The sequence below is a fragment of the Peromyscus californicus genome, unplaced genomic scaffold (assembly GCF_007827085.1).
Source record: "Peromyscus californicus insignis strain IS unplaced genomic scaffold, ASM782708v3 Scaffold_9__1_contigs__length_137607984, whole genome shotgun sequence".
Classification (NCBI taxonomy): domain Eukaryota; kingdom Metazoa; phylum Chordata; class Mammalia; order Rodentia; family Cricetidae; genus Peromyscus; species Peromyscus californicus.
The window spans coordinates 77,831,833-77,859,485 of NW_026294617.1; the positions used below are offsets into that span (position 1 = coordinate 77,831,833).

General features: G+C 42.1%; 1 protein-coding gene across 1 annotated transcript in view; it reads left to right on the plus strand.

Moving 5' to 3' along the window:
* Positions 1-1,065: 1,065 nt before the first annotated feature.
* The window catches only part of Spag17 (sperm associated antigen 17), a 234,269-nt gene continuing 207,681 nt past the window's right edge, over positions 1,066-27,653 (plus strand). The window contains exon 1 of the mRNA XM_052731519.1: positions 1,066-1,194. Coding sequence (XP_052587479.1) covers positions 1,111-1,194 — 84 coding nt within the window. The 5' untranslated portion in view covers positions 1,066-1,110. The remainder of the gene's footprint in view (positions 1,195-27,653) is intronic.

Here is a 27,653-nt window from a genome sequence, read left to right on the forward strand (position 1 = left end):
AAAAAAAAAAAACAAAACTAAGTAGGGCTGAGATGACACAGTTGGTAAAGTACTTGCCACGCAAGCATGAGGACCTGAGTTCGATCCCCAGAAGCCAAGTTAAAAAGCCAGATGTGAAGATGTGTGCTTGTAATCCCAGCCATGGGGAGATTGAGATGGGTGGGCTGAATTCCTGGGGCTCACCGCCAGCCAGCCTAACCTATTCAGCAAGCCCCAGGCTGGTGAAAGAACCCGTCTCAACAAACGAGGTGGATGGTGCCTAAAGAAACACGCCTGAGGTGGGTCTCTGGCCCCCGCATGCCCGTGCACGTGCACGTGCACCCACATTCATGTGTACCTACCTGCACACACATGATGAACAGTTACACACGTAAAAATAAAGTAACACTAGGGGCCAGAGAGATGGCTGGGTGGTCAAGTGAGTTTGTTCCTTTTCCAGAGGACCTGGGTTCAATTCCTAGCACAAATCAACATTGGTTGTTGCGGTCATCATTTTGAGGTCTCAGTCTAACCGGGATACCTTAGACGAGTGTAGGGTGGGAATGGAGTTCTGCTTGCTGATGGGGACGCCCTTTTAAGGAACTGGAGGCTGTTTAGGCAGAGAAGATAGAGAAGTAGACAACAAGGGGTGAAGCCAAGGGCAGTGATTCAGCTCCCAGGGAGGGTGTCCATCAGATTAGAGGTTAAAAACCACCTGAGCTGACTGGGCTGTCATTCTCCATACTAGGTTGGCAGGACCAGAGAAATCTTGGTGGAGGAAGCCTGGATGAGTAATGTTGAGTTTCTACACATTGTTTATTCGGACTGGACTCAGTTCCCAAGAGAAGCAGGGAAAGGAAATGGGTCAAAGAAATTAGGAGGCCAGCTCATCACGTTGGAAAATCATCAGATTTACCCTGGGGTTCCTGGAGTTTGGCACTTAGCGGCCTCACCTGGGAAACTCCGCTACCATGGAAACGGAAGCGGTTGACCAGAGGGTCAGGAACCGGTTTGGGGGAAGGGAGCAGGATCCGTTCAGGAAGTGGGCGTGGTCTCGGTTACCACGGCATCGGGAACGCTCAGGCCGGGCTTCAGCCCAGTTTGGAGGCCAATGCACCTCCCACCCATCGCATGGCACCCAAGAAGGAGAAAAGCACCGCGAACACAAACTCTAAATTATGGGAACCCTCGCTCATAGCTGCACACTTGAACCAGGTGAGCCTTGCCTCTCAAGCCCCTTCAGCCCAGGCACTAGGAGCCTGGAACATATTTTGCTCTCCCAGGTCTTTACACTCCCCAAATCACGCAGGGTGTTCCGAGCAGCGGGGATGCTTGACAAAAGAAGAGAACCAGGGGCCTGGGGATAGAGCTCAGTGGTAGGGCTGGGTGAGGCCCTGGGTTCAATTTGCTGCACCAGAGGAAAAAACAAGACAGGAAGGGAATCTCTGCCATCTCTGCCCTGCAATTTCAACAGGGGATGGAAGGTGTGTGTGTGTGTGTGTGTGTGTGTGTGTGTGTGTGTGTGTGTGTGTGTGTGTGTGTGTGTGTGTGTGTGTGTAGGACAGGGAGTGGCAGTGTGACTCTTCAGGCTCCTTTTCAAGGAAGGCTCCCAGATGATGTGCCCCAGTTCCCAGTTGTACTGGGGCTGTTATCCTTGCAAGCTCTTCCCTTCCTGTTTGAGGACGATCTTGTCAAATCATCTGCGGCCCTGCACACAACTGTATTTTAGTAAGAACTGAGTGTAAACAGGACCCAGGGTGACAATCTGTAAAACTCGAAAGGGACCCAGAAGAAAATGTCCATACGGAATGACTTGCCCTGTTTTGTTTACCGTTGCTTTGATAAATAACCATGACCAAAAGTGACATGGAGAGGAAAGGGTTTATTTCATCTTACTGTTGCAGTCCATCGCTGAAGGAAGTCAGGGCAGGAACCAGAAGCAGAAACCCTGCAGGACTTCTGCTCTCTGACTCTGTCTCATGCTCAACTAGCTTTCTTATACAACACTGGCCACCTGCTTAGGGGTAGTGCCTCATACAAGGGGCTGGACCCTCCTTCATCAACAATCAGGACTATCTCACAGTCACAGAAGTGTGGCCGCAGGCCCCTCTGTTGTGGGCAATCCCTCAACTGAGACTCTCCGGGATGACTCTAGGCTGTGTCAAGTTGACAGCTGAAACACATTAGGACACTCTCCATGCCACTGTATCAAACGATTTCATCTGTGACTGGACAGAAAGCTTGGTGGTTAAGAGCACTTGTTTTTGCAGGTGACCTGGGTTCGATTCTCAGAACCCACATGGTAGCTCACAACTGTCTGTAACTCCAGTTCTAGTGGGCCCTACCTCTATTCTAGCCTCTGTGGGCATCAAGCATGTATATGGTACATATACGTAAGTACAGGCAAAACACTCATCCACATGAAATACATGCATCCATATATACATATATCTTCCTCTGTCTTGAAGGTGGAGGAGACCAGAGGAGCTAGCTGCTCATTGCACATTGCCACAAATGCACACAGCAATCTATGACTCAAATCAGAGGGTCCAGCTGCATACAAGGCCAGTTCCAACCACCTCTGCCCACCTTCAGCGAGGGGCTTCTGACACCAACAGGTAGACAGCCACATCTAGGCTCTAATGTTTCTGCGTCCAAGTCGGCATTTGGGAAAAGAAAAGGCATTTCTGGAAATTCCAGACTGCCATTTGGAACCTCTTGCAAAAGTGGAGAATGGGTTTCATTTCATTTTTTATTTTATATATATATATATAGGGGTGTATGATTCACTAGAGAGTTTGGAGTTAAGAAAAGTAAACTGGACCTTGTGCTGTCCTGCCGGGGAAGGTTGCCTGTTTACCCTTCTTTTCCAGTGCTGCTGGTTCTTTCTCTATGGACAGTAACTCTATCTCATATAAACTTAGTCCTGGTGAGCCCCACGAAAAGAGTCTGACACTCCTGTGACTCCTGTGAAGTTTCTGCTGTGACTTCATGCATCATTACTATAACTCTTCTGCATGGTTTCAATAATGCTAGGAATGGAAGTGTCAACTCCATAACCCCCAGTTACATTCTCAATTTCTCAAATCACTCTGTGACTGTATCCTCCTTTTTGCTTTTGCAAGTCAAAACTAGCCCAAATAATCTTCTCCGTTTTGTTTTTTGAGATGATATTGGTCAAGTTGAGCTTGGAGTGAGTGTGTCTACCTGAATTATTTGCTGCTGAACCATGGTGGTGGTGGCGGCATTGACACTGTGTTAGTCTAGTACTAGAAGCATGAAGCTATGATCTTCCTAGTTGAACCAAAAACCTACAGGCATTGCTTTTTTCTTATGATTTGGAATCATGAAATAATAATCAGCCTTCTTGATCCTGTTCAAACAATATAGGTTCAATAAATCTTCTATACTAATAGATATAATTCCAAGTCAAACTAATGTGTAGCTTTAGCTACAAAGTGAAGACTCGGAATTTGCCTAAAGATGACAATGTATGTGTAAATTCTTTGACAATAGGGTTTGGTAAGGAGTTCTACAAGTGGTGTGTCTGAGAATATGCTATTGTTTTAATTCATGAAGAGCTTGTTATTCATGTACAGGTATATATGATTGAGTGTGCATTTGCTAATGTGTGTATTGGGATGGGACATAGGAGACAATGTGATAATTCTCTGGTATTCCAAAAGATAGTTTCACATTATTTCATTGAAGAATCCAAATTAGTAGTTTTTATCTTCGCCTAGTGCTTTTTCTAGATCATGTGAAATGGTGGAAATATTAAGGCAACTCCACATAGTTAAAAGGGAGGTTTATTTGGGGATTTTACTTAGAACAAGTAAAGGGATAGATTACGGGGTCCAGGAGAGGTGAAGTGCAATCCAGCAGTGTTCTCCAGAGAACTCTGCTCAATCCACCATCCAACATCCAGGATTACCAGGAACCAAGAGAGCCAGCATATCTGGATCTCCGGTCTTAAGGGCCCCTATCTTGGCCCCACTTCTGGGGCAGGCCATAGGTAGGAGTGATAGTTACCAGAAGCCTCAATGTGAACAGTACTGCCAGGTCAAAACTGGAACAGCTACCTACTACATGGGTTTTTCTCCTTTGTGAATGTCCTCGATGGCATTGAATATCCTATTTTAGCTTTACGCCATTTTCTTCTCTCTCCTAGATTTACTAAGGTGTAATTGATAAGTCAAAACCATGCATGGATATATCAATTTTCATATGTTGAACCATCTTCCCATCTCAGGAGTAGATCTCACTTGGCCACAGTATATGGGAGCCTCTTCGTGTACTGTTGAGATTGCTAGTGTCCTCAGGCATTCTTGTCAGTGCTCATAAAGAATAGTCTTATAGAGTTATTTTTTCTTGTAGTATTTGGTCTTTAGAAATATTCTGCCTCTTCAATATTTTGGAAGAGTCTGAGGAGAGTTTTGTATTATTTATATTTATGTGTATGAGTGTTTTGCCTAAACATATATTTATGTACCATATCTGTGTCTGAAGAGGCCAAGGTATTGGATCCCCTAGGACTGGAGTAACAAATGGTTGTAGCCGCTATGTGGGTGCTAGGAATTGAACCCAGGTCCTCTGGAAGAGTAGCATTCTTAACCACTAAACCGTCTCTTCAGCCCTAAGGATAATTATTAAAATTAAAGACGCAAATCAAAAGTCACAGTAGTAGTGACTTAAAGATATATGTGCTCATGATTTATTTTTGCCAGATAACTTTAGATTTTTTTGCACAGCATTGAGTTGCTAGCTAGTATTCTTTCACTTAAAATTAAAGGGGCGGTAGTAGCACATGACTTTAATCCCAGCACTCAGGAGGCAGAAGGAAGGCATATCTCTGTGAGCTCAAGGCCAGCCTGGTCTCCAGAGTTAGTTCCAGGACAGCCAGGGCTACACAGTGAAATCCTGCCTTGAAAATAAATAAATAAATAAATAATAAAAATTAATTAATTAATTAAATTAAAGGGTTCCTGTTAGTAATTATTGAAGAGCACACCTTATGGACATGAACCTCCTTAACTTTTGTCTCTCTGAATTTTCTTCATTTCTCATTCACTTTTAAAACACAGTTTGAGTAGTTATAGGATCCTTAGTTGACAGGTTTTTGTTTATTTTTGTTTGTTTTTTCCTATCACTTTGAATATCCTGGCCAAGCTTCACATTGTTAAGGCCCCTTAGATGTGAAGAGTTAGCTTTTCTTCCACAGCTTTCAGGATTCTCTATGGGGGCTTTGACCCTCTGACCATGTACCTCAGCAGTGGCTTCTAGTCTATCTCACTTGGAGTCTGCTGAGCTTCATGGATGGGTAGTTTTGTCTTTCCTCAAGTTTGGGGGATTTTCAGGCATTATTTGTTTAAATAATCCAGCCTGTCTGATTTTCCTTGTGCTCTCATATGTACTCACTGGGGTGCCTCATCCTGTTCGTCTAGTTCCTTAGGCTGCGTTCAGTTTCCTTCAGTCTTTTCTTCTCTCTTTTTTTTTTTAAAATCAAAGCAAAATTATCAAGACAGCAGACTAGGAAGCCCAGTTCCTCTTTTCCACACAGAAACATCAAACAATAATAATGGGGGTGGTCCAAAATTAAAATAACCCCTGAGAAAGTCTAGATACTGAAATCAGCCAAATAAAGTGATGGTGAGCAAGGCGTTCCACGGTCATTTAATTCTCATTTGCTGCATTGGGTGTTGTGGCCACAGCATGGTCGGGACCTTCCGTCCTGGTCTATGCTCTTTGCTCTTCAGACTGCGTATTTTCAAATAATTACTGTCCTGGCTTGCAGATTCTTTACCTGACTGCTCAGGGCTGTGGGCAAACTCTCTAGAAGAGTTTTTAGTTCAGTCTAGTTCAGCCACTGTGTTTTTCAGCATGGGGGCTTTGTTGCTTTCTATTTACAAGTACAAGGTCTTTGTCTGTACTCTCCTTGGGTTCAAATGTTCCATTCCTGACTCGCTTTAGTTTTCTCACCATATTAAGACAGTTGTTTAGAAACATCTAGTAAATCTAATGCATATATTTGTTAATGGAGATTTGTTATTTACTTTAATAACATGTTTTTCCTGTTTCTCTGTATGTCTCATGTTTAATCATAAACTGGGCATTTGGAAGTTTGCAAGCATTCTAGGGTTTGTTGGCATGGAAGAGTTCAGCATATTAGGACTTATCCTACCCTTTGGTGACAATCCATGATTAAGTCTCAAGGTTTTCTCAGGCTAATTCTGGCCTCCATGCTGGCTGGTTTGCAAGTTTTCAGTTTCCCCTCAAATATCCGACTGCTTTTAAATGTTTTAGCTTCCCAAAAAGTGTCACAGCATCTTTCTCTCAGAGCCATCAATGTTCTGTTGCTTTCTTCTACCAATAATCCCTTTCCCCAGGGATCTATGGCTCTTAATTCCCTTGAAGCTTTCCTGTGTTTGAGCATGTCACAGCCTCCTTCAGCTCTGCCAGCCTGGGTGCACACTGCTCTGTTCTACCTAGATAAGCTCTGGATCATAGCAGATAAAATCAGCCCCTTGTGCAACCTATAGAGAGATCCAAATAGAGGTAATTTCTGCTCTGCTCTGGGGGCCCAAGGAAAGGAACCGGGAGGGACCATCCAGACGGTGCCACGCCCACACCATCCAATGCAGCAAACTAGAATAAATGCTCCGTGAAACGCCTCGCTCACCACGGCTTTATTTGTTGCCATGGATCTTTGATTTCACTGACTAGTTTCTTGAGGGTTATTTTAATTTTGAGTTTTCACTTTTTAACCCCCTTTCCATTGTTGTTGTTTGGTGTTTGCCTATGGAAAAGAGGCGCGGGGACTTCCTCATCTGCTGTCTCGATAATTTCAGTTTGATTCAAGATATTTTTTAACATGACTCTGATTTTTTTTTCATTTACTCCTTGCTGAGCCTACAGCAGGTGACGCTGGAAGAAATGAATGGCAGTTTTATTTGTGACAGTTTATGGGATGTTTCCAGAACTTGTCAAACCACACAAGCATTCCTTATAGGAGCTTGCAGGCCACACGCGGCTTCAGGATGTCTGGGACGTATATGTCAATTGAGATTTTGTACTAGAATCAAAACTCCTGTATCAACACAAAGAAAAAGGGCTTTGGTCTCAGTGGAAAGGCTATTAGCAAACTGGGAAGGGAGCTTTTTGTTTTTGTTTAGATATAACATGCTTTTCTCCTGAAGGTGTTCATCAGAATACCAGGAGTCTCTGGAAATTTGAGCTGCTTGGGTTCTCTCTCAGGTGGAATTTGGTTCAGTATTTTGTGAATTACAGTAATTTAAATTATTTTATATTTTGATGTTATCTGAGGGGAGAATATCTTTTCTTTTGTCCCTAATTTAAATAGCCTCATTTCTCTCTATAGCTAAAGGCAGGCATATAACCTACAAAACTGCCTATTGACAGGACACTAAAACACAGGAAAAGGTTGTGGAAACCCATACATCCCTTTACCTACCCAAAGTTCCTGCTCCTATAGTCATTGATTTCACTATGGAATGATTTCAGACCAAAAATGTCCAAATTAGAAGACTAGGCCACCTTACTGCCATTTAACTAATGATTATCACAATTTTTCTTTTTATTAAACCTCTAGTTTTTCTTTAATATAAATATTTAAGAATATTTATAAATACCTAACCTATTGACATCCTTCCTGAGACACAAAAGCCTTCTTATAGTTTGTATATTTTCATAATATTAAGTTCTAGAACCAATGCCCTCCCCCACAAAATAACAGGATGTATGAGATGTTCTCAAGTCTGCATGCCTCCTTAGAAGTAACTCTAAGTTGTAAGTAATTTGTAAGAAGTAACTCTAAGAGGAATATTTTAAGTAGACCTTGCAATTTAAAAACAAAAAAAATGGATATGAATTATTTTTAGATTAAATTTATTTATTTATTTATTTATTTTACATTCTGATTACAGTTTTCCCTCCCTCCTTTCCTCCTAGCCCCTCCTCCCATCTCCCCTCCATCCCCTCTCCCAATCCACTCACCTCTGTTTCTGTTCAGAAAGGGGCAGGCCTCCCATGGGTACCAACAAAGCACAGCATACCAGGTTGCAGTCGGACTAAGCAACTCCCCTTGTATTAAGACTGAGCAAGTCAACCCAGCATGAAGAATAGGTTCCCAAAACCCAGCCAAAGCATTGGGGACAGCCCTTGTTCCCATTGTTAGGAGTCCTACAAGTAGACCAAACAACACAACAGTCACATATACGTAGAGGGCCTATGTCAGTCCCGTGCAGGCTCCCTGGTTGTCAGTTCAGACTTGTGAGCTCCTATGAGCTCAGGTTAGTTGTAAAAAGAAAATTTTACATTTGGCCTCTTACGTCAACCTCTATAGCATTACTATGAGGTGGGCATCATTAGAGTAGAATAGTTGTTTAAAGAACGGCTGTTGGAGTCCATTTCATTAGTATTCAAACTTGAGATCCAAGTGTTCCTTAAGGCAAAGAAACAAATCTAAAAAGCACACTTGCTTTATCTGAAGCATCATCCTTCCTTCCTCCCTGGAGACTCTTGTCCTCTGACTTCCCATTTGCAACACTTTCTATTGAGACTCAGCTCTTGGCTTCTTCCTGGGACTGGTGATAGAAACCCTTGAGTTTATATGTTGGGATTTCCATCTGTGAGATACATACTTTTTATTAGGATAACTGTTTCTTCTTTCCAAAAGAGTGTAGGGAAGTAGTCCTTTGCCTACCTGGAAATATGTGACCCTCTCTGGTTGCACAGCCCAAACTGGGCCCTAAAAGTCTGGGGTCTCTGTCCTTCAGCTCCCCCTTTTCTGTCCCTGACACTGTCATTACTACAGTAACCAAGCATCATCTAGAGTCACTAGTCTTGTGACTTACCCTTGTTTAGGCTCTGAGTGCTCTCCATCTTTCCCACCATTCTCCTTCCATTGCTTCTTCTCCATGCTCATGCCTTCATTACAGCCCAATCCCACACCTGTAGATCCTTCTATTTCTAAAAGAGCCCAAAAACCCACTCGACATAGAATCACCTAGTTCTATTAATTAAACCACTTCATTTTTTAACCTCATCTTTCCTAAATATCGCTCACACCACAGTAATTCCCACCTCAACAGTACTGGTGGCCATCAATAATGACTTTCAGCCAAATCTAATTCATCTGCTTTCTTCAGCCCCCTCTAGTCTGTCACAACTAACCTTGAAATGGAGTTGCTGTGGGTAAAATAGTATCTTCATGGCACAGATCCATAAAGAAGGTGACAAGATGCTGGAGGAAGCCCAGTTCCAGCACCAGATACACAGGTGTTGGATTTCCGTTTCTCATGCCATAGAATGGATGACCTAGAATGAATTTCTCTTACCTCTGAGCCTTGTTCTTTTTTATGTAAACACAATAATGTTTCAAAGATTGTTATGAATATAAAATAATGCTTATTTTATAAACATTATCTATAGCATGTAGCACTTAGCCTTCAGTAAATGTATTCACTCCCCACCTCTCAGACTTTCACTCATATCGGTCTCCTTGGTCACAGTGAATCTCCACATCCCACAACTAGTCTTATCTATTATTTGGAGCCTTTATAGGACATGCTTCACAGTAAGCTTTCTTCTTACTGTTTTTAAATTATGTGTATATGTGAGTCTATGTGTGGGTATACGCATGTGAATGCAGGTACCCATGGAGTCTAAAAGAAGGTATCAGATGCCCTGGAGTTACAAGTTTTGAGCTGTCCAGTGTGGGAACTTTGACTGAACTCTGGTCTTCTGAAAAGCAATGTTCACTCTTAACTACCAAGTCATCTCTCCAGCTCCCTTCCACTTTTGTTTTATAAAGGGCACAGTAAGCCTTTCTAAAAACCTTGGCTGACATTTACCTTCCCTTGCCTCAGCTCTAGGCTCCACATTAAACTCCATGCTTAGTTACAGAATGCTTTATACAATTTGGTATCATTTCATGTTTTATAGAACATGAGCTGTTAGAAACCACATCTTACATCCTTACACACTTCTACCATAACTAGCATAATTTTAGGTACACAACACACACATAAATGATAAATTCCACCCATTTGCTCATTAAATCTTGGAGTACAGTGAGACCTGTATTATGGAAACCAGGACAATTAGCAGACAGAGGGGGTGTGTTCCAAGAACAGACAACAGAGAGCATTTGCATAAAAGAGCAGTGATGGGAAGTAGCAGGCATGCAAAGCAGCATTCTCTAGAACAGTCAGCTCATGAGTGCTCCTTATTACACTCTCTTGAGGAATAAGGTTTCTCTCCTATTAAAGGCAGAGCCACAGCCACAAGTCTGAAGCCCTCTAGAGCTACATAAAGAACACTCAGCCAGCCAGGCTACATAAAAAGAGCCTATCTTGGGAGGGAGGTGTAGCTCAATCAGTAGAGTGCTTTTCCCACAAACATGAGGACCTAAGGTCAGACTTCAGCACCCACCTAAAAATGTGGGCATAGTGGCCGAAGTCTGTGATCTCAGTCCTGGGGGTAGAGACAGGCAGATTCAGTGACTGAGGTCTGTGATCTCAGTCCTGGGAGTACAGACAGGCAGATTCAGTGGCTGAGGTCTGTGATCTCAGTCCTGGGGGTGGAGACAGGCAGATTGCTGGAGCTTGCTGGTCCTCAGCCTATCCTAATAAGTGAGCTTCAGGTTCAGTGAAAAACCCTTTCTGAAAAAATTAAGGTGAAAAATGACTAAGGAAAACAGCCAATGTTGTCTTCTGACCTACACATGCACACACATACATGCATACAAACAAACCAATGTGCGTGCATATATACACAAATGCATACAAATACATATACAATACAACACACATACACAGAAAGAGAGACAGAGAGACAGAGACAGAGATCCTCTCTCAAAATAAAACACATACATCACAGCAAAGCCACCGGATTGTGTTACTGTCCCCAAAAGAACCCCTCAACTTTCCATTTCACTTTGCAGAGACATTTCGTCTGCCAGCTAGGAGGCATGCAGGGAAAGTTCTCTAGAACATTTAGTTCACTGCCTCTCCTTATTACACCTGGGTGGAGAAATAATATTTTTCTCTTATTAAATGTAGCTCAGTGACAATAGCTGAGTTGTGAACATTCAGGAAACAGTAAAAAGCTCTCCTGGAGTCTTGAACAAAGCCTGTACTTCTTATAAAGGTTTGCAAAGTGGCATTGAGCTCAAGATAGGCATTGCTGAAATATTAATACCCCAGATCTCTTAAGTAAATAACATCATAGAATATATAACACTGGGATGATAATAAACCCAGGCTAAGTAAATTTTGAGGGGTAAATGTGCAATTGAAATGAAGTGCTTAAAGCCATTATAAGTGCAGTTTATCAAAGAGGGAAATGTGTTTTATTGGTTAGAACCCTTGAGCAATTTCTAAGAGGTAGTGAAGGGTTTTCTTTTTTCTTTTTTTACTTTTTTGATCCTAAACAGTAAGCTATTTCTCATGTTAATGTGTATTTAAGACTTACTGGAAATACTCATAATATGAGCTGAAGACTGATGTCTGGCAGCAGACGTATTTCTGAAATTGGGTTGGTTTTTACTACTATATTTTTGAAATATGCCTTCATTGGTATTTACAAAACAAATTGCCAGTTCACACAAAGGTTGTTTTTATAAAAGCCAATGAAAACAACCAAGCCGCTAGGAAGAATGTTAAAAAGGGAAATGGACTTTTCATAACCTCACATTATAATTTCTCCTTTTGGACAAAAATGTATTATTTGAATGAGTTTGGAGCTGAAGGGAATTAGTATGTCAAATTATCCCGCCAGGATGTTATGTGTGATCATTTTTATTGCAAGTGAAAAAGCATTAAATACAAGTAAAAAGAAAACATTGCCAGGGAGTTTGGCAGCATCTTAGGAAAATGCGAGTGAAGAAATGGTGGCAGTTGATCAGGGTTCCTCTCCGGCCATGGAACCCGTCGCTGGCTCCCAGTTCCCATGGTATCCTGCCCAGTGTTCCTAGTCCAGCTTCTTGTGGCGTTTCTCTGCTCATCCATCTTATCTCCCTCTACTTGAGGAGAACAGCTTCTGCAATGGCCCCAGGTACATACAGACTGGGCTTCCTGCCTCCAGCCAACTGCTTCTCATCCACATCCTCTCCTAAAGGACTCAGAAAGCAGCTCCCGCCACACCTTGCTGGCACTCGCTGACTTGCCTCCTTTCAGTAAACTTCAGTGGTTGGCACCTTTAACAGTTACCTGTTTGGAACTGTGGCTCTGTAATTTCAGTGTAACCCTCTGAATGCCTGTCCTCTTATGCTAGGGATCCCCAGACACCCAGGCTCCTAATGCTTCAGGTTTGTTCTCTGCTGACTACAGCATCTAGTAGCGATGGCACATAGCAGTCCTTCCTCCCAGGTAGCCAAAAATATACTGACATGTTGCTGTCTTAGCCTTTTACCAATCTTTGGCTTTGAGTTTGAAAGTCAGTTGCAACCTACAAGTCATGGTAACGACTGGAAGATGATCTGCAAACCTCAGTTACTACTGCAGGGCCATGGTCATACCTCCCCCACTGACATTAAAACCGTGGCTGTGCCGGGCGGTGGTGGCGCACGCCTTTAATCCCAGCACTCGGGAGGCAGAGCCAGGCGGATCGCTGTGAGTTCGAGGCCAGCCTGGACTACCAAGTGAGTTCCAGGAAAGGCGCAAAGCTACACAGAGAAACCCTGTCTCGAAAAACCAAAAAAAAAACCGTGGCTGAGCTGGCTTAAGGCATCCAACACAAGAGAAATGCTACCTTGCTTAATGTGTAAGGCTTCACACATCCCAATCCCAACTCTGTGTTGTGTTCCCGCAGACCATGACCTTGACTGAAGTGGTTCGTCACCCAGACCGTAACAAGAGCTAACAACCCTGCTGCATTCCCAAGTCTTCTTCTCTAGTCCATGATCAACTCTTCAGTGTCTTGTTGGCTTCTCCTTTGAAATCCTCTAAAATCTCTGCTCCCACCCAGCACTGTCTCCCTACTGTGCCTAACCCAAGCCACAGCCATTTTTTGCCCAAGCTACAAAGTAGCCAAGACTATCACAGCATTGTCTGTTCCTCCTGGCCTGCTATCTCAACCTCTAGTCTCCATAAAGCAGCCACATAGATCCTCCCAAATACTGGTTGGGTGTTTCTGGTCTCTCCTGACTGTTTCACTCTGTTACCTGGCCCACTGGAACCACACTGGCCTTTTGGCTGATCCTGAAGCCATCAAAAAACACATGAGTGCTTTGAACCTTGTTTTGCTGTGCCTGGAAGTTATATGAGCAATACTTTCCCAACCCTCCTTCAGGTTGTGCTCTGTGGATGCCCCGTTGGAAGGACAGGACATACACCATGAATTGGATCATTATCTCTCATACTGTTTTCCTGCTACATGAGACCAAGCTCTGAGAGGGCGGGGACTGGCTCATTCACTGGGGTCTGCCAGCTCCCTTCCTAGTATGGAGGAACTCAGATGTGTTTTTTTAATGAATACCTGATAATGTTCAATGAGAAGGATCTTGGTGACAGTATCATTACTATATGGAGTAGCAACTCAATAAATGCATGGCAATGGATGGTACACCTAGCCTGTATAAATATGCATAGTTATTTCTAATGTCACTTTATACATAAACTTCAAGCTGAACATACTCATAACTGAACAAGTCTCCCCAAATCCTTATGCTCTGTCTTTGCTGCTATGACTATCTTGTTCAATATCATTGAAATCACCCATGTGTAGCTGGAGAGTTTTTTTTCTCCAGGTCCCGCCAAGTCCCGCCAATCCTGGAGCCCACTTATAAAATAAACACACAGACTCTTACATTATTTAAACTATTTGGCCATTAGCTCAGGCCTATCATTGTCTAGCTCTTACTCTTATATTTAGTCCATTTTTATTAATGTATACTTTGCCACGTAGTTCGTGACTTACTGGTACCTTACATCTTGCTTGTCCTGGTGGCGGCTCCAGGCAGTCTCCTGCTTCGCCCTCCTGTTCCCTCAATTCTCCTCTCTGTTAGTCCCACCTATACTTCCTGTCTGGCTACCAGCCAATCAGTGTTTATTTATACAGAGCGATATCCACAGCACCCATGTGACCCCAACATGAAAATGACCAGCAATTTTTGCCTGTTCTTTGCTTCTAACCCTTCAGTTCCACCTCACAATTTCTAACCAGCATGATTTCAAAAACCTCACCTCTCTCCTTACCTGTCTTCATCCAGTAGTGAATGAATATACAAAATATTTTAAGTCACCCTATGTCAATCAAGACACATATAAAAATATGTCGGTTTTATTCTCTAAGCTGTATTTTGGTAAATGGCTTGTCAGATGATATAGCTTCTTGTTTATTATTCATCAAATTGTTCTACTAATTTCAGAATCATGTGCTGACTTTTAATTGGTATAGTCTTTTGGTTGGCATGACTTTTACTCCTTAACTGATACACTTGTCTAAGCATGGCGTGCTCCTAAGACCATCCCTGGGCTTATCCACAGCTTCCCCATTGAACCAATAACCAGTAATAGAATGTGTGCATAGTTCTCTATACACAGAGGCTTTATCGGTATTTTTTAACACATTCAAAAGCCTTTCAGTTTTTGCTAAACTTTTAGTATTATATTCAAAGCTTTTGTAGCCCTCATACTGTATGAGATTTGGGCACATGTAATTTCTTTATTATCTTTATTATCAAGTAAAGCCATGAGATTCTTGGAATGTTACATTTTACTAATTTAATTTTTATAAATTAATTTTATATTTGTATTTTAAAATATGAATGTTGTGATGTACAAAATTTGTACTGCATAAATTATAACTAATTTTTACATATTTTGATCACTCTGAATTCCCTGTGTTGGGAACCACAGTGATACTAGCATCTGGGACTGAACACATGAGACAGAGTCGTCCACTGTAGCTGACTAACAGCAAACCCATTCCTGTACAATTATTGAATAATCAACTAGCATTTCTCTTAGTATTGATAACTTATTTTGTCTTGTTTGAAGTTGTGCTTCTTACGTCTTTGTTTTTATGTATTTTCTCATATTGTTTCATTGTTTAGGTTAGCATAAAGGGTTCATTGCAGTGTGTTCGTACATCTACATCATTATAGTTTGATGCCATTCATGCCCCTCCTCTGCCCCCCTCGCAGCTGGTCCCCTTCCTTTCCCCAGTTATCCCCAACTTCTGTTTTCCTAGTACATGTATGCCATCACTTCCTCTATTTCCCACATCTCTTAATCTCTTCCTCACTTCTCATGCTCCCCTTTCTGGTTTCATGACCCCCTCCCACATACACACACACACACACACACACACACACACACACACACACACACACACACATTTTAAGCCGAGTTTCCTCACATGAGTGAAAACATGCAACGTTTATTTTTCTTAGTCTGACTTATTTCCACTTCACATAATGGTTTCCAGTTGCTTCAATCTTCCTGCGAATGGCATGATTTCATTTTCCTTTAGGGCTGTATAAAATTCCATTGCCTATATCTACCACATTTTCTTTATCCACTCACCTGTTAATAGATGTCAAGGCTAGTTCCCTTCTGTAGCTGTTGTGAATGGTACAACAATAAATATGGGCATGCAGGTGCCTCTGTAGTACCACTTTTCTCAGCATGATTTGTTAAAGAAGCTTTCTCACAGTGTATGTTTCTGATAGCTTCATTGAAAACGACATGGCTGTAGCTGTGTGGGTTTGTTTCTGGGTCCTCTATTCTACCCATTGGTCTTCCTGTCTATCTTTGGGCTGCTACCGTGCTGTGTGTGTCGCTTTGGCTTGGGAGTGTGATTTGAGATTGGATGCCTCCAGCATTGTCCTCTCTGCTAAGATTTGCTTTCACTAATTGAGATCTTTTGTGTTCTCATGTGAATTTTGGGATTTGTTTTCTTGTACTGCGAGTAATGTCAATGGGACTATGATGGGGATGACACTGAATGTGTAGGTTGCTTTTGGCAATACAGCCATTCTCACAGTGTTTATCCTGTCTATCCATGAGCAAGGGAGGTCTTTCCACCTTCCAGTTTCTTCTTCAGGGTATTAAGTACTGTAAAGTTCTCACTATAGAGGTCCCTTACTTGCTTGATTGGAGTTATTCCTAGGTATTTTATTTTTCTGAAGCTGTCAGCAATGCTTTCCACTGAGTTTTTCATTTAATCCATTGGATTTTACATTTCCAATAGTTCTATTTTTAAAATTTCCTTGCTGAATTATTTTCTTTGTTGCTGAGTTTTCATCAAAATTGATGATTTTCTCAATATTTTTTTTCTTCTATGTTGTTGACTTTTCCCTCTGGGTCCTGGACTAAATTCATCTGCCTGTTCATTCATCCCTTTTTCAGGTTATTGAGCACTTTTACCAGAAAAACTTTGAAGTAGTCATTGATAATGAGACTTATTTCAGTGTCTGTGAGTTCAATAGCTGAGGAGTTGTGATCTTTTAGAGGAGTCTTGTTGCATGGCTTCTTTATGTTGATTATGCCTTTGTGTTGCAATTTGCATATCTTTTTGTTTGGATATCTCTTCTGGATTTAAGGGAAGACTTTATTAATGGCCAGCTTACTCATGAAGGTGCAATTACCAGTACCATGCTGTGAGAAGGAAATGGACTGTGCCAATAGCAACACTAAACCATACAAATTATAGAAACATACTTAAAAATCAGTTACAATTTACAATCACATCACCAGGGACCCTAAATCTGGAAGAGAAAACTACTGTTAGCTATGGTATTACCATGAAAATTATTTAAGGTAACTGTAGAAATAGTAAATAAATGAGAAAAGGTAAGGAGATATATGACTTAGTTTGGTTACTCTTGCTGTGATGAATCACCATGACCAAAAGCAACTTGTGGAGGAAAGGATTTATTTTGGTCATAGTTTCATATCAGTTCATCATCAAAAGCAGTGAGGGCAGGAACTCACACAAGACAGGAACCTGGAGGCAGGAGCTGACGCAGAGGCCATGGAGGGGTGCTGCTTACTGGCTTGCTCTCCCGTGACTTACCTTACCTGCTTTCTTATAGAACTCTGGAGCAGCAGCCCAGGGGTAGCTCCACCCAAAAGGCTAGGCCCTCCCCTATTGATCACTAATTAATAAAATGCCCCTATGTGCTTGTCTCCCACCTGATCTTATGAAGGCATTTTCCCAACTGATGTTCCCTCCTCTCTGATGATTATAGCCTGTATCAAGATGACTTAAAACTAGACAGCACAACGTAGAAGGGGGAGAGAAAGCGGAGAAATGAGTTAAAGAAAGAAAAATGGGGAAACAAAGATAGAGAAGAGTGTGATGGTGAGGAAGGGAAAAGAACAAGAAATTACCAAGACTTAAAAAGGGGGAAAAACAGTTCAAGAACAAAATAATTAGATAAATCTAAGTGTCAAAAAAAACCCACTAAAATTTTAAAAATTGAAAACAAATATGGTGGTATTTTGTTTGTACTGAAATGTGATTTTTTTTTTTTTTTTTTTTTTTTTGGTTTTTCGAGACAGGGTTTCTCTGTGTAGCTTTGCGCCTGTCCTGGAACTCGCTTTGGAGACCAGGCTGGCCTCGAACTCACAGAGATCCGCCTGGCTCTGCCTCCCGAGTGCTGGGATTAAAGGCGTGCGCCACCACCGCCCAGCTGAAATGTGATTTTAATTGTATGTTAATAAATAAAGTTTCCCAGGGGTCAGAGCTATTAGAGCCATAGCAAAAGCTGGGCGGTGGTGGTGCATGCCTTTAATCCCAGTACTTGGTAGGCAGAGCTAGGTAGATCTCTGTGTGGTCAAGGATACAGCCAACAGACAGTGATGAGGCAGTCACGTGGTTGGGTTTACAACCAATGAGAAGGCAGGACAGAAAGTCTATATAAAGACAAACAGACAGGAAGTAGCTCTCTTTTGGAGAGGTCTCTTGGCTGAAGAGGCTAGCTGCAGCAGGCGGGTAAGGCTCTTAGCTCTGATCTCTTGGCTTTCTTCTTTGCATTGGTTCTGTGTTTCTTATTTAATGAGACGATTGGTTACATCTACAAAACATAATAAAATATGTTTCATCAAAATACTACAACTTGTAGGAGCAGGAAGGAAGAAACAAAGAGGGTAAAAAAAGATACAAAGAAACTAAGATTAAAGTATCTTAGTAAATGTATAAATTAGGTAAATGTGTAAAGAAGTGTAACAACATTTGAAAATTTTTTAAATACAGTAAAAGTAAAAAGTCTGGTAAATATCTAGAATAATTAGTTTTTATTATCAACTGGACATAACCCAGATTCTCCTAGGGAGAGAGTCTCAATGAGGTTGTCTATGTTGGGTTGGCCTGAGACATGTCTGTTTGGGACTATCGTAAATAAGTTAATTGATACAGAAAAGACTCATTTCACTGTGGGTGGCACCATTCCCTAGGCAAAGGGTCCTGAATGGTGTAAGTGGAGAAACATAGATGACTACAAGCAAAGAAACAAGCAAGTGCAGATGTACTCATTGCTCTCTGCTCTTGACTATGGATGTGATGTGTTGTTTAAAGTGCCTACCTTGACTTCCCCATGGTGATGGACTGGGATCTGGAATTACTAGATGAAATAAACTGTTTCCCCCTAAGTTGCTATTGATGGGGTATTTTATCACAGCAATAGAAAAGAAGCTAGAACGATATATTAGAAAAATCAAAGCAGATAGAGAAGCATCTTTCTGGGTCCTTGAAAACCAGCATTGCCAGTTACATGGAAGGGGGTGGGCAGGGTCAGTTAGATTGTGGACTTGTCTTTCCTATGGTTTCTGCTGTTGCTGATTCTGTATTAGGCGAGTACCTATATCCACGAATGCTGTCTTCACCATGACAGTTCTTCATTGTGTTCCTGGAGCCTCTGCTGGCCACATTTAGCTTTGCAGTCTGGGGTCGAGCAGATTCTCTCACTTTGTTGAGACCTCAGATCATACCTCTGGGGTGGCTGTCTTAGCTGGAGGTGTACTCCCAAGTACATTAGAGAGTGTGAACAGTAGCCATAGTACTGAGATGTGTGCAGGTAGTAGATCTGACTTCATGCTAAAGGGATTCAACTATGGGTATCAGGAACACCCTGGTAATTCAGAATTACTGGCTTTATAGCAGTGAGGGACGTTAGATGGCTCCAGAATTTGATCCACCTACCAGACTCAAGCTCAAGTCTGTCAAACTCCAGGGCAGGCACTGAAGAGAGAGCTCAGTATGTTCAATGCTTACTACACATGTATGTACGTACACACACACACACACACACACACACACACACACACACACACACACACACACACGTGCATTGCATACTAGCCCTCCAGGGAAATTACAAGTTGATGTAATGCATTTCTAGCCACCACTCCAGCCTAAGCCAGTCTTCTGCCACCTGCATCCTTTAGTGTGTCAGCATCCATCCCTCTTTTTCCCTGCAACTGCCTCTTGGGTCTCCCCCCCATTCAGGAACTGAGGCCAGCCAAAATGTCTCACTGACCCCTTAGATGCTCCCCAGTCTCAGGTCCCCAAGGTAGCTCAGTTGTCAACAGTAGAGTCTCTCTAGCTGGTGCCTGGCCACCACCCTCCAGGCTGTATAGTTTGAGAAAAAGGGATTCATTTTAATTTATAAAATGTATTGATATTATGCATAGGTGTATGGTACGTGTGTTTGAATGCAGCTACACATAAGGTCAGAGGACGACCTTCAGGAGCCGATTCTCTCCTACCATGTGGCTTCCGGAGACTGAACTCAGGCTTGTCAGGCTTGGCAGCCAGTGATTGCACCGGTTGAGCTCCCTCCTAAGTCAGAAAAAGAGATTTCTAGCCAGCACTCACCCAACTGCTAGAGGAACCACTGTATCATCGAAACCTGCCGCTGGATTTGAGGCTCATGGGCACTATGGGCTTGTCCTGAGGGCAGAACCGCCAGCTTCCGTGTGGCCCACGTGTTAGAAGTCGCTTTGGCTTCTCCCCTCTATGCCAGGAACCTGTAAAGCTGAAGCTGTTCAGCTTGACTTTCTGCCTCCCGTGTCCTCTTCGTCCCCTGCTACTTCAGAGCATCCTTCCACTTCCTTCATGGATTTCTGAAGCTCTTCTTCAGTCTCACTCCTTGGCTAAATCCTTGTCTGACTTTCTCCATCTCGAGCTCACTCAGAGGTCGCCTCTAGCCACTCACTGCCTGACGCAGAAGCCTCAACTTCTATCATGGTTGATTTGATTAATTTCATATGGACAGCCAATTTATATTTCTTTCTGGTAAAACTAAAGGTATTGCAATTTTCTTAGATTGTTTTCGTAAATTAAGTCTGTTTATTTCTGCTTGTGTATGCTCTGCATCTCTCAGCTCAGGGCTCTGCGCTTCTCAAGAAATACTCAAGGCTTGCAGGTCCTCACTCTGTGTTTGTATCTTCAGCATTCTTCTAGCTATGTAATGAATCTCCAACCTTCCTGTCCCCACACTAGTCTTTTATGGAACCCCACATTTCTCTGTAACCACCGATACAGGGTGGAATGTAACAGATGCATTCCTGACTCTACCGGCTCAACAGAAACCATTTTGCTAGCTTTGGAATCTTGAATTTTACCTATTAGATCTGATTTTAGGTATAATTAGAAGCAGTTGGGGTTTAATATGTCACTGCTTTGACATGTTTCCAAGATGTTGCTTTGCCAAAGTTAAAACTGTATAAACATGCATTGTGTCGATACACATACAAATGGTGTCTTAGGGTTTTTATTGCTGGAAGAGACACCAGGACCATGGAAGCTCTTATAAAGGAAAACATTTCACTGGGGCTGGCTTACAAGTCAGAGGTTTAGTCCATTGTCATCATGGTGGGATGCAGGCAGACATGGTGCTGGAGAAGTAGCTGGGAGTTCTACATCTGGATCAGCAAGCAACAGGAATAGACAGTGAGCTACTAGGCTTGGCTTGAGCTTCTGAAACCTCAAAGCCCACCCCTCAGTGACATACTTCCCCCAACAAGGGCCACACCTACTCTAACAAGACCTCACCTCCTAATAGTACCACTCGCTATGGGCCTATGGGGACCATTTTTATTCAAAACACCACAGATGGTAATGCAGAAGCTCATTCGAGATCCCCTTTCCTGATAATGCTTGCCTACATAATGTATTACATTAAAGTTCTAGTAATTTGTTTTAATTTTCCAATCACTTTATTGATATATTTGATTTATTTGATATATTTGTTTTCCAGTCACTTTGTTGGTATGTCTGTTTTCTGATCACTTATTAATATGCTTGTTTTCTAAACACTTTATTGATCTACATTGATAAAAAAAAATATTTCAACTACTTTAATGAGGAACTGATTTCCAATGCCCTTTCAGTTTCCTTGGTCAGTTGCACCTTTGACTTACTGGAAACTCAAACTTCAGAAAAACACAACACCCACTTGGATATTTTTGGAAGAGTTTTGCCTGCCCAACTTTAGCATCACCAACACTGAGCTCCATTCCTGTCACTAGTAACAAGTCAAATTTTATGCCGACATTATTGATGTTATTTTAGAAATATAAATCATTGATCTTGCAGTGCTTTTTATTTTCTAAGACAAAATCTCACTGTGTTGCCCAGGCTGGCCTCAAACTCATGATCCTCCTGCCTCTGTATACCCTTCCTTCTCAGAGATTACTTGCTAATCTTCTTGTCATTCTTGAAGCCATGAACCAAATCCACTTAGTACATGAAACTATTGCTGACATCTCACATTGATGACCATTTTGTCATGTTCCTACCACATTTATAAATATCATAGTTATGGCTACTATACTTCTTAGAGGTATTATACAGGGTGTCCTCTTCCTTGACTGTGGACTTCTCATAGATAAGGACTAAATAATGTGATCTTTGGGTACCCTGTCCAGAATACAATGTTTTAAATATATTGTCTTAACTGGAGGAAGGAAAAAGCAAATACAGGGGTTCTTTAAGTCATTTTTACCAAAATTAATCCCCTCGAAACTATATTATTTCTTCTATCCATTATTTTTATTAAGTTAAAATAAATGATATTACATGCTTATTTTTATAATGTTGGTATATTATGAACCCTATAATATACTATTAAGATGAAGACACAGAATATTCATTCAGAACCTGTGCAAGATAGACTCTACCATAGGTTACTCCATGCTTTCCCAGCAAATACCTACTGCTCTGAGAGTTAACACTGCTCTGACTTCTGGCACCATACAAATGATTTACTTGTTTTTGAATGTTCCATAAATAGGCTGATACATAATATGTTCTTTTGTCCAATGCAAGGTCTATGAGACTCATGCATATTTCTGCATGAATAACTAGTGTATTCTTTTGTACTCCATGTATAAATGCCTTGACATTTTACATGTAATCTCTTCATATGGCCCTTGGGTTATCTCTGTGGGAGGGAGCCATACATCGTCCTGGTACAAGCTTCTCTTTAACTATATGTACTCACTCTCCATGGGCAGATGTTCAAGACTAGAACTACTATATTGCAGGACAAGCCTATGTTTAACTTTAGTAGCTACTATCTTACAAGTTTCTGAAGGAATTGAACCAATCTATTCTTAGTAGTAACTTATGAGATTCCAAGTCATCTGTCTAGTTTAATTCCATCAGTCTTCAAAATTTGATTTAGGCCGGGCGGTGGTGGCGCACGCCTTTAATCCCAGCACTCGGGAGGCAGAGCCAGGCGGATCTCTGTGAGTTCGAGGCCAGCCTGGTCTCCAAAGCGAGTTCCAGGAAAGGCGCAAAGCTACACAGAGAAACCCTGTCTCGAAAAACCAAAAAAAAAAAAAAAAAAATTTGATTTATTTATTTACTCTGTATGTTTTGGCTTGCACAGAGGTTAGAAGACAACCTGGATTCTCTCCTTGTACCATGTGGGTCCTTAGGCTTGAACTCAGATAATTAGGCTTGTCAGTAAGTGTCCTTAACTGCTGAGCCATCTCCCAGCCCTCCATCATTCTTATCAGAACATTTCCCCCCATATCTGTCCTAAAACTGCTTTTAGTTACTCCTCAGTTGAGTCCCCTCTTTCCATTCTGTGACTCTTTCCAGATGTTCTGACCCCAGCTTTCTATGTGTAGACCCTGTGGTTTTAGAGATGGGGATGTTTGTCATCTACGTCACCCTCTCCTTTCTGTACACGGTAAACAAAGACTTTCCACAGGCTGTAGCACAGGGCTCTGGTGGCCATGGGGAGTCACCAACCATAGATGTATTTGCTGAGATTGGTATTAGAACCCCTGGACTTGAAACTACAATTTAGGCTATGTTTTCCTCAGTGGATACACTGTCTAGTCCCATGAGTCTCAAGAGCATATTTGCTTTCTCAAAGCTTTAGGGTACCTCCTTGCCTTGTTCACCCATTCCCTTAGTACCACCTCATCATCACAGCTGATAACAAAAGCAGAGCAAGGGAGATGAGAGGAAAGCCCCCCAGCCTGTGGTTTGGATCATGTCTCCATATCGTACTTTCCGTCTGTATAATGAAGAAGTGAGACAAAATGGCAAGGAAAATAATCTCACTGCAGGAAAGTGTATCATTTTAGATCTCACTGTGTAGCCCATTTTCATATCCTTTGTGGCAGTTAATGAGTTCCATCATCCAAGGTCAGTCCCCAGAATTCCCTACTGTTAACATGTCTCCATGCAGAGAATGCCCCTTTTAACCTCACTTTTGTCTCTAAGCCAGATCTTACCCATGACAAATCTGTCTTCTACTTCCATTGTAACTCGATATTTTGGTAGGGAAACTTACAAAATGCTTTCTAAATGTTTAGATAAATTTTGTTTCCTGGTTTTCCTTGTCTTCAACCCTCACCATCATTTCTGTGTGTTTTTGTTATTCATTTTCTGTTAAATATAATTATAATGTATGACCTGGGGTGGCACAGGCAATACAGCCATTTCTCACTCAGTATATATTGAATACAAAAGGCACCTCCCAAACTCTTGACTAAACTCATTCAGTTTAGTAATATTGAGTTCACCCGCCCCTCCGTTCCTGTCAACTATTTAGTATGCTGGTGCATTTGTCGCATTTCTCAGGGCTGTGACCAAGTACCCAATAAAGGCCATTTAAGGATGAGAGAGTTTATTTTGCCTCAAGAACTTGAGGGTTAAGTCCACCATGGTGGTGTAGGTGTGTGGTGGTAAGGATACCTCTGACTGTGCTGGCAGCATGAGGCCACTAGTTCCATCACATCAGAGACATGAACACAGAAGGCTAGTGCTCAGCTAGTACCTTAGTTAGTGTTTCCATTGTTGTGAAGAGACACCATGACCATGGCAACTCTTACAAAGAAAACATTTAATTGTGGTGGCTCACTTACAGTTCAGAGCTTTGGTCCATTATTATCATGGCAGGAAGCAAGGCAGCTGGCAATATGGCCACATGCACAGACATGGTGCTGGAGCTGAGAGTCCTACATCTTGACCCAAAAGCAACAGGAAATGAACTGAGCATATACAAGACCTCAAAGCCCACCCCAACAGTGACATACTTCCTCCTATAAGACCAAACCTACTCCAACAAGGCCATACTTCCTAATAGTGCTGTTCTTATGAGCTTATGGGGGCCAATTATATTCAAATCACCACAACTAGCATGTCCCCTTTTTATTCAGTCTGGGACCCCCAGCCTGTAGATTGGTGCTACCAACATTCAGAGTGAGTCTTCCCACCTCAGTAACACCTCCCTGGAAACACTGTCACAGGCATGCCCAGGGTTTTTCTTCTAGATGATTCTAGATCATGTCAGGTGGACAGTCACACTGAACAAGAACAAATTTCTTTATTTATACTTGTCATCATCACTGTAAAGACAAAGGATCAGAACTATTTGCTATCTTCTTTATCATGCACATCTTATGAATTTGGCATCAACCTAAGAAAAAGTGAGTAGAAAACAAGTTTATAATGGCTGCATTTTAACCTTCACCATGAAAACAACCATGGATGTGTTCTACCATTCTTTATGAAGGCAACCATTTAGCTTGTTTTAAATCAAACTTAAAGGGGAAGATTATCCATTTTGTCCTTATGCTCAATAATTAGGAACAGTCACACCAAGAGATTAAATATTAGATCATGTGTTTGAATTTTGGTGATGTGAGATCCAAAGGTGAGTCGGCTAGTCAACCATCTCATCTTTCATGACTATTCAAGGATGGTGTCACTCAAAGTCTGCCCCCAGTTCCTTCGGCAGCATTACCTACCTTCCTTGGCTTTATCTATTCTATTGGTATCATGTCCAATTCTGACCATTCTTATAATCCTAGAATTATCCTTATGATTCTTCCAACAAAAGCAAGGATGTTGAAAGTTCCTCCCATGTTTTGGAATTCAGCTACCAGGAAAAGGTCTTTAAAGTCATCCAAGGTTACATGGTCAGTGAAAGATTTCATCAAAATGCACAAGCAACTAGAAGTCAATTTTGTTTGACATAATAGGCAACTGTACTTGGCATCCTGTTTTAAATTAATCCACTAGGAAAGACTTCTTGGCTTGGGTTGTAAGACGTGGAAGTTTGACATGGCTTCATCAAGTGATTAAATTCAATTGAAAATACTATTTCTTTCCTTTTAAATTAATGTTCTATTAACTTCTTCAATGTGTAGAAAGGAGAGGTCAGTAGGAAAAAGAACAATGGAGGACCCCAGGGACCCAAGCATTATATCTGAAAACATAGGCACAACTGGTTCTAACAGTCTGATCCCTGGCCCAGGAGTACCATGCTCGTTCGGGAACAAGTTGGTCAAGTGCAGGTTCTCAGTCTGAATCCTAGATTCATTGAGTTAAAATTGGGCGTGCAACTCCAATGATCTGTCCTTTGGCAAGCATGATTCTTAGGCAGTCTAAACTTTCAGACACACACACTAAGGTGCTGAGCACAGTGCTAAGTGCTACCCTGCTGGGGAGGAACTAGCAGCTGCTTCAGAGACAGGTGTGGTCACAATGGGCTGGGTGTTCAGGGACAGGGTCACCAATAAAGCAGGTATTTCACCTAGAAAGGGGATATACTAAAGAAAGAGACTAGGCTGAGCAAGGCAGGGAGCTGCAGAAACGTGGGAGGGGCTGGAGGGAGGAAAAGAAAAGATGTAAGTGATATAATCCTATTTTAATTAAAAATGTATAAAATTACCAAAATAAAAAGGAAGGAGCAGTTTCAGTGGGGAGAGAAGTCATTGGTTAGAAAAGTCACTCAAGGAAAAGGTGAGAGAGATGTGATGACTAGAAGAAATGGCAATTGGAGGAACTAAGTCAATAGCATCAACTTGCATGGCTTTCCTCTTTGCGATGGGGGAGGTTTCTTCCCGTTGTACTGTTCGGGGGCAGTGAGAGAGATAAAGGGATCAGCTTTAGGCATGCCAGTTTGGAGGCAACAGAAGAGCATCAAAGTGGAAATCTCTATAAAAAGTCACAATTACGGACTAGCAACTGCTCCAAGTGCAGAGACTGTGTCAAGCTTGGCAGTAAACAGGGCATCTCTTCCCCCACTTAGTGGCCAAGCCTCAGGGGGCAGAAACGTGGAAAGAGCCTGAAGTTGGGAAGGAAGCTGCAACCAGTGCATGTGGACATGGCAAGACTGTCACTCATGCACTTACTGCAGCTACAGCTATTTGATAGGCACGAGACTGGGACTGCCAACATGGTTTTTCATGGAAGGGGGAAGGGTCTTTGAGGCTCCATCCCTTCCTGAGAGACTGTTGACAGTTAATGGTGCTAGAGGAATGGTGTAACCACTGTATGCTGCCCATGCTCCAGTAAGTAAGTTCCCACCCATGCTCATGCAGGCAACTGTAATTAATGACACACACACACACACACACACACACACACACACACACACACATCGTAAAAGTAGATTGGGAAGAAGAGTTCATCCAAGAGAACAGAAGGCTGAGAATAGGATTCTGTGGGATACCTAGTAGATCTATGTCTGTAGGACAGAAGAAAAGGGCCTAATGCTCAGAGGAGGAGCAACCATGGGAATAGAGGCAGAATGAAATAGTTTGATGCCATGAAGCCACACAGGGAGAAGGGTATAGGTGGGAAGTTAAGTCTCTCACCTAGGGATGTGTAGGGATAATGGGGCAACGTAAATGTACTGGTAATGAGAACATGCTCATGGGTCGTCAAGGATGCAGTTTGAATTCAGTGCTTACAATGATGTTGGTGGTGAGGAAAGGAAACTGGGGGAAGGAACACTGTGGACTTGAGGGATATTTTGGGTTGTCAGGAAGTGGGAATTTCAGTATTAGACTATGTGGAAAGGATGACTATGCTATAAAGAAAAGATCTCAGCGCAATGGAGAATCACAGGAAGGCTGGAATTAGGTGAAGGCAGCTATGGATGTGCAGAGTGGGATAAATAGGAATAAGGGATTGAAATCTGGAGAAAGGATGGAAGAATTGAGGTTAGAGAATACTATCAACTCCAGGGAAGAAAGGGGGGGTCAGAATCTCTCAAAGAAGTTCTTGAAACTGGTGAAGAGTATGTTGGGGTGAAAACACAAGCAGAAAAGCCTTGCTCTCCTCAGAGGTGGACTCCTCACCACTGTGAAGACAGAAGACAGACGAGCAGCACACGGCCCCGAAGAGCTGCTTCCACTACTTCTGCGTGTGCCCGTGAGGTCTTTCCTAACAAGCAG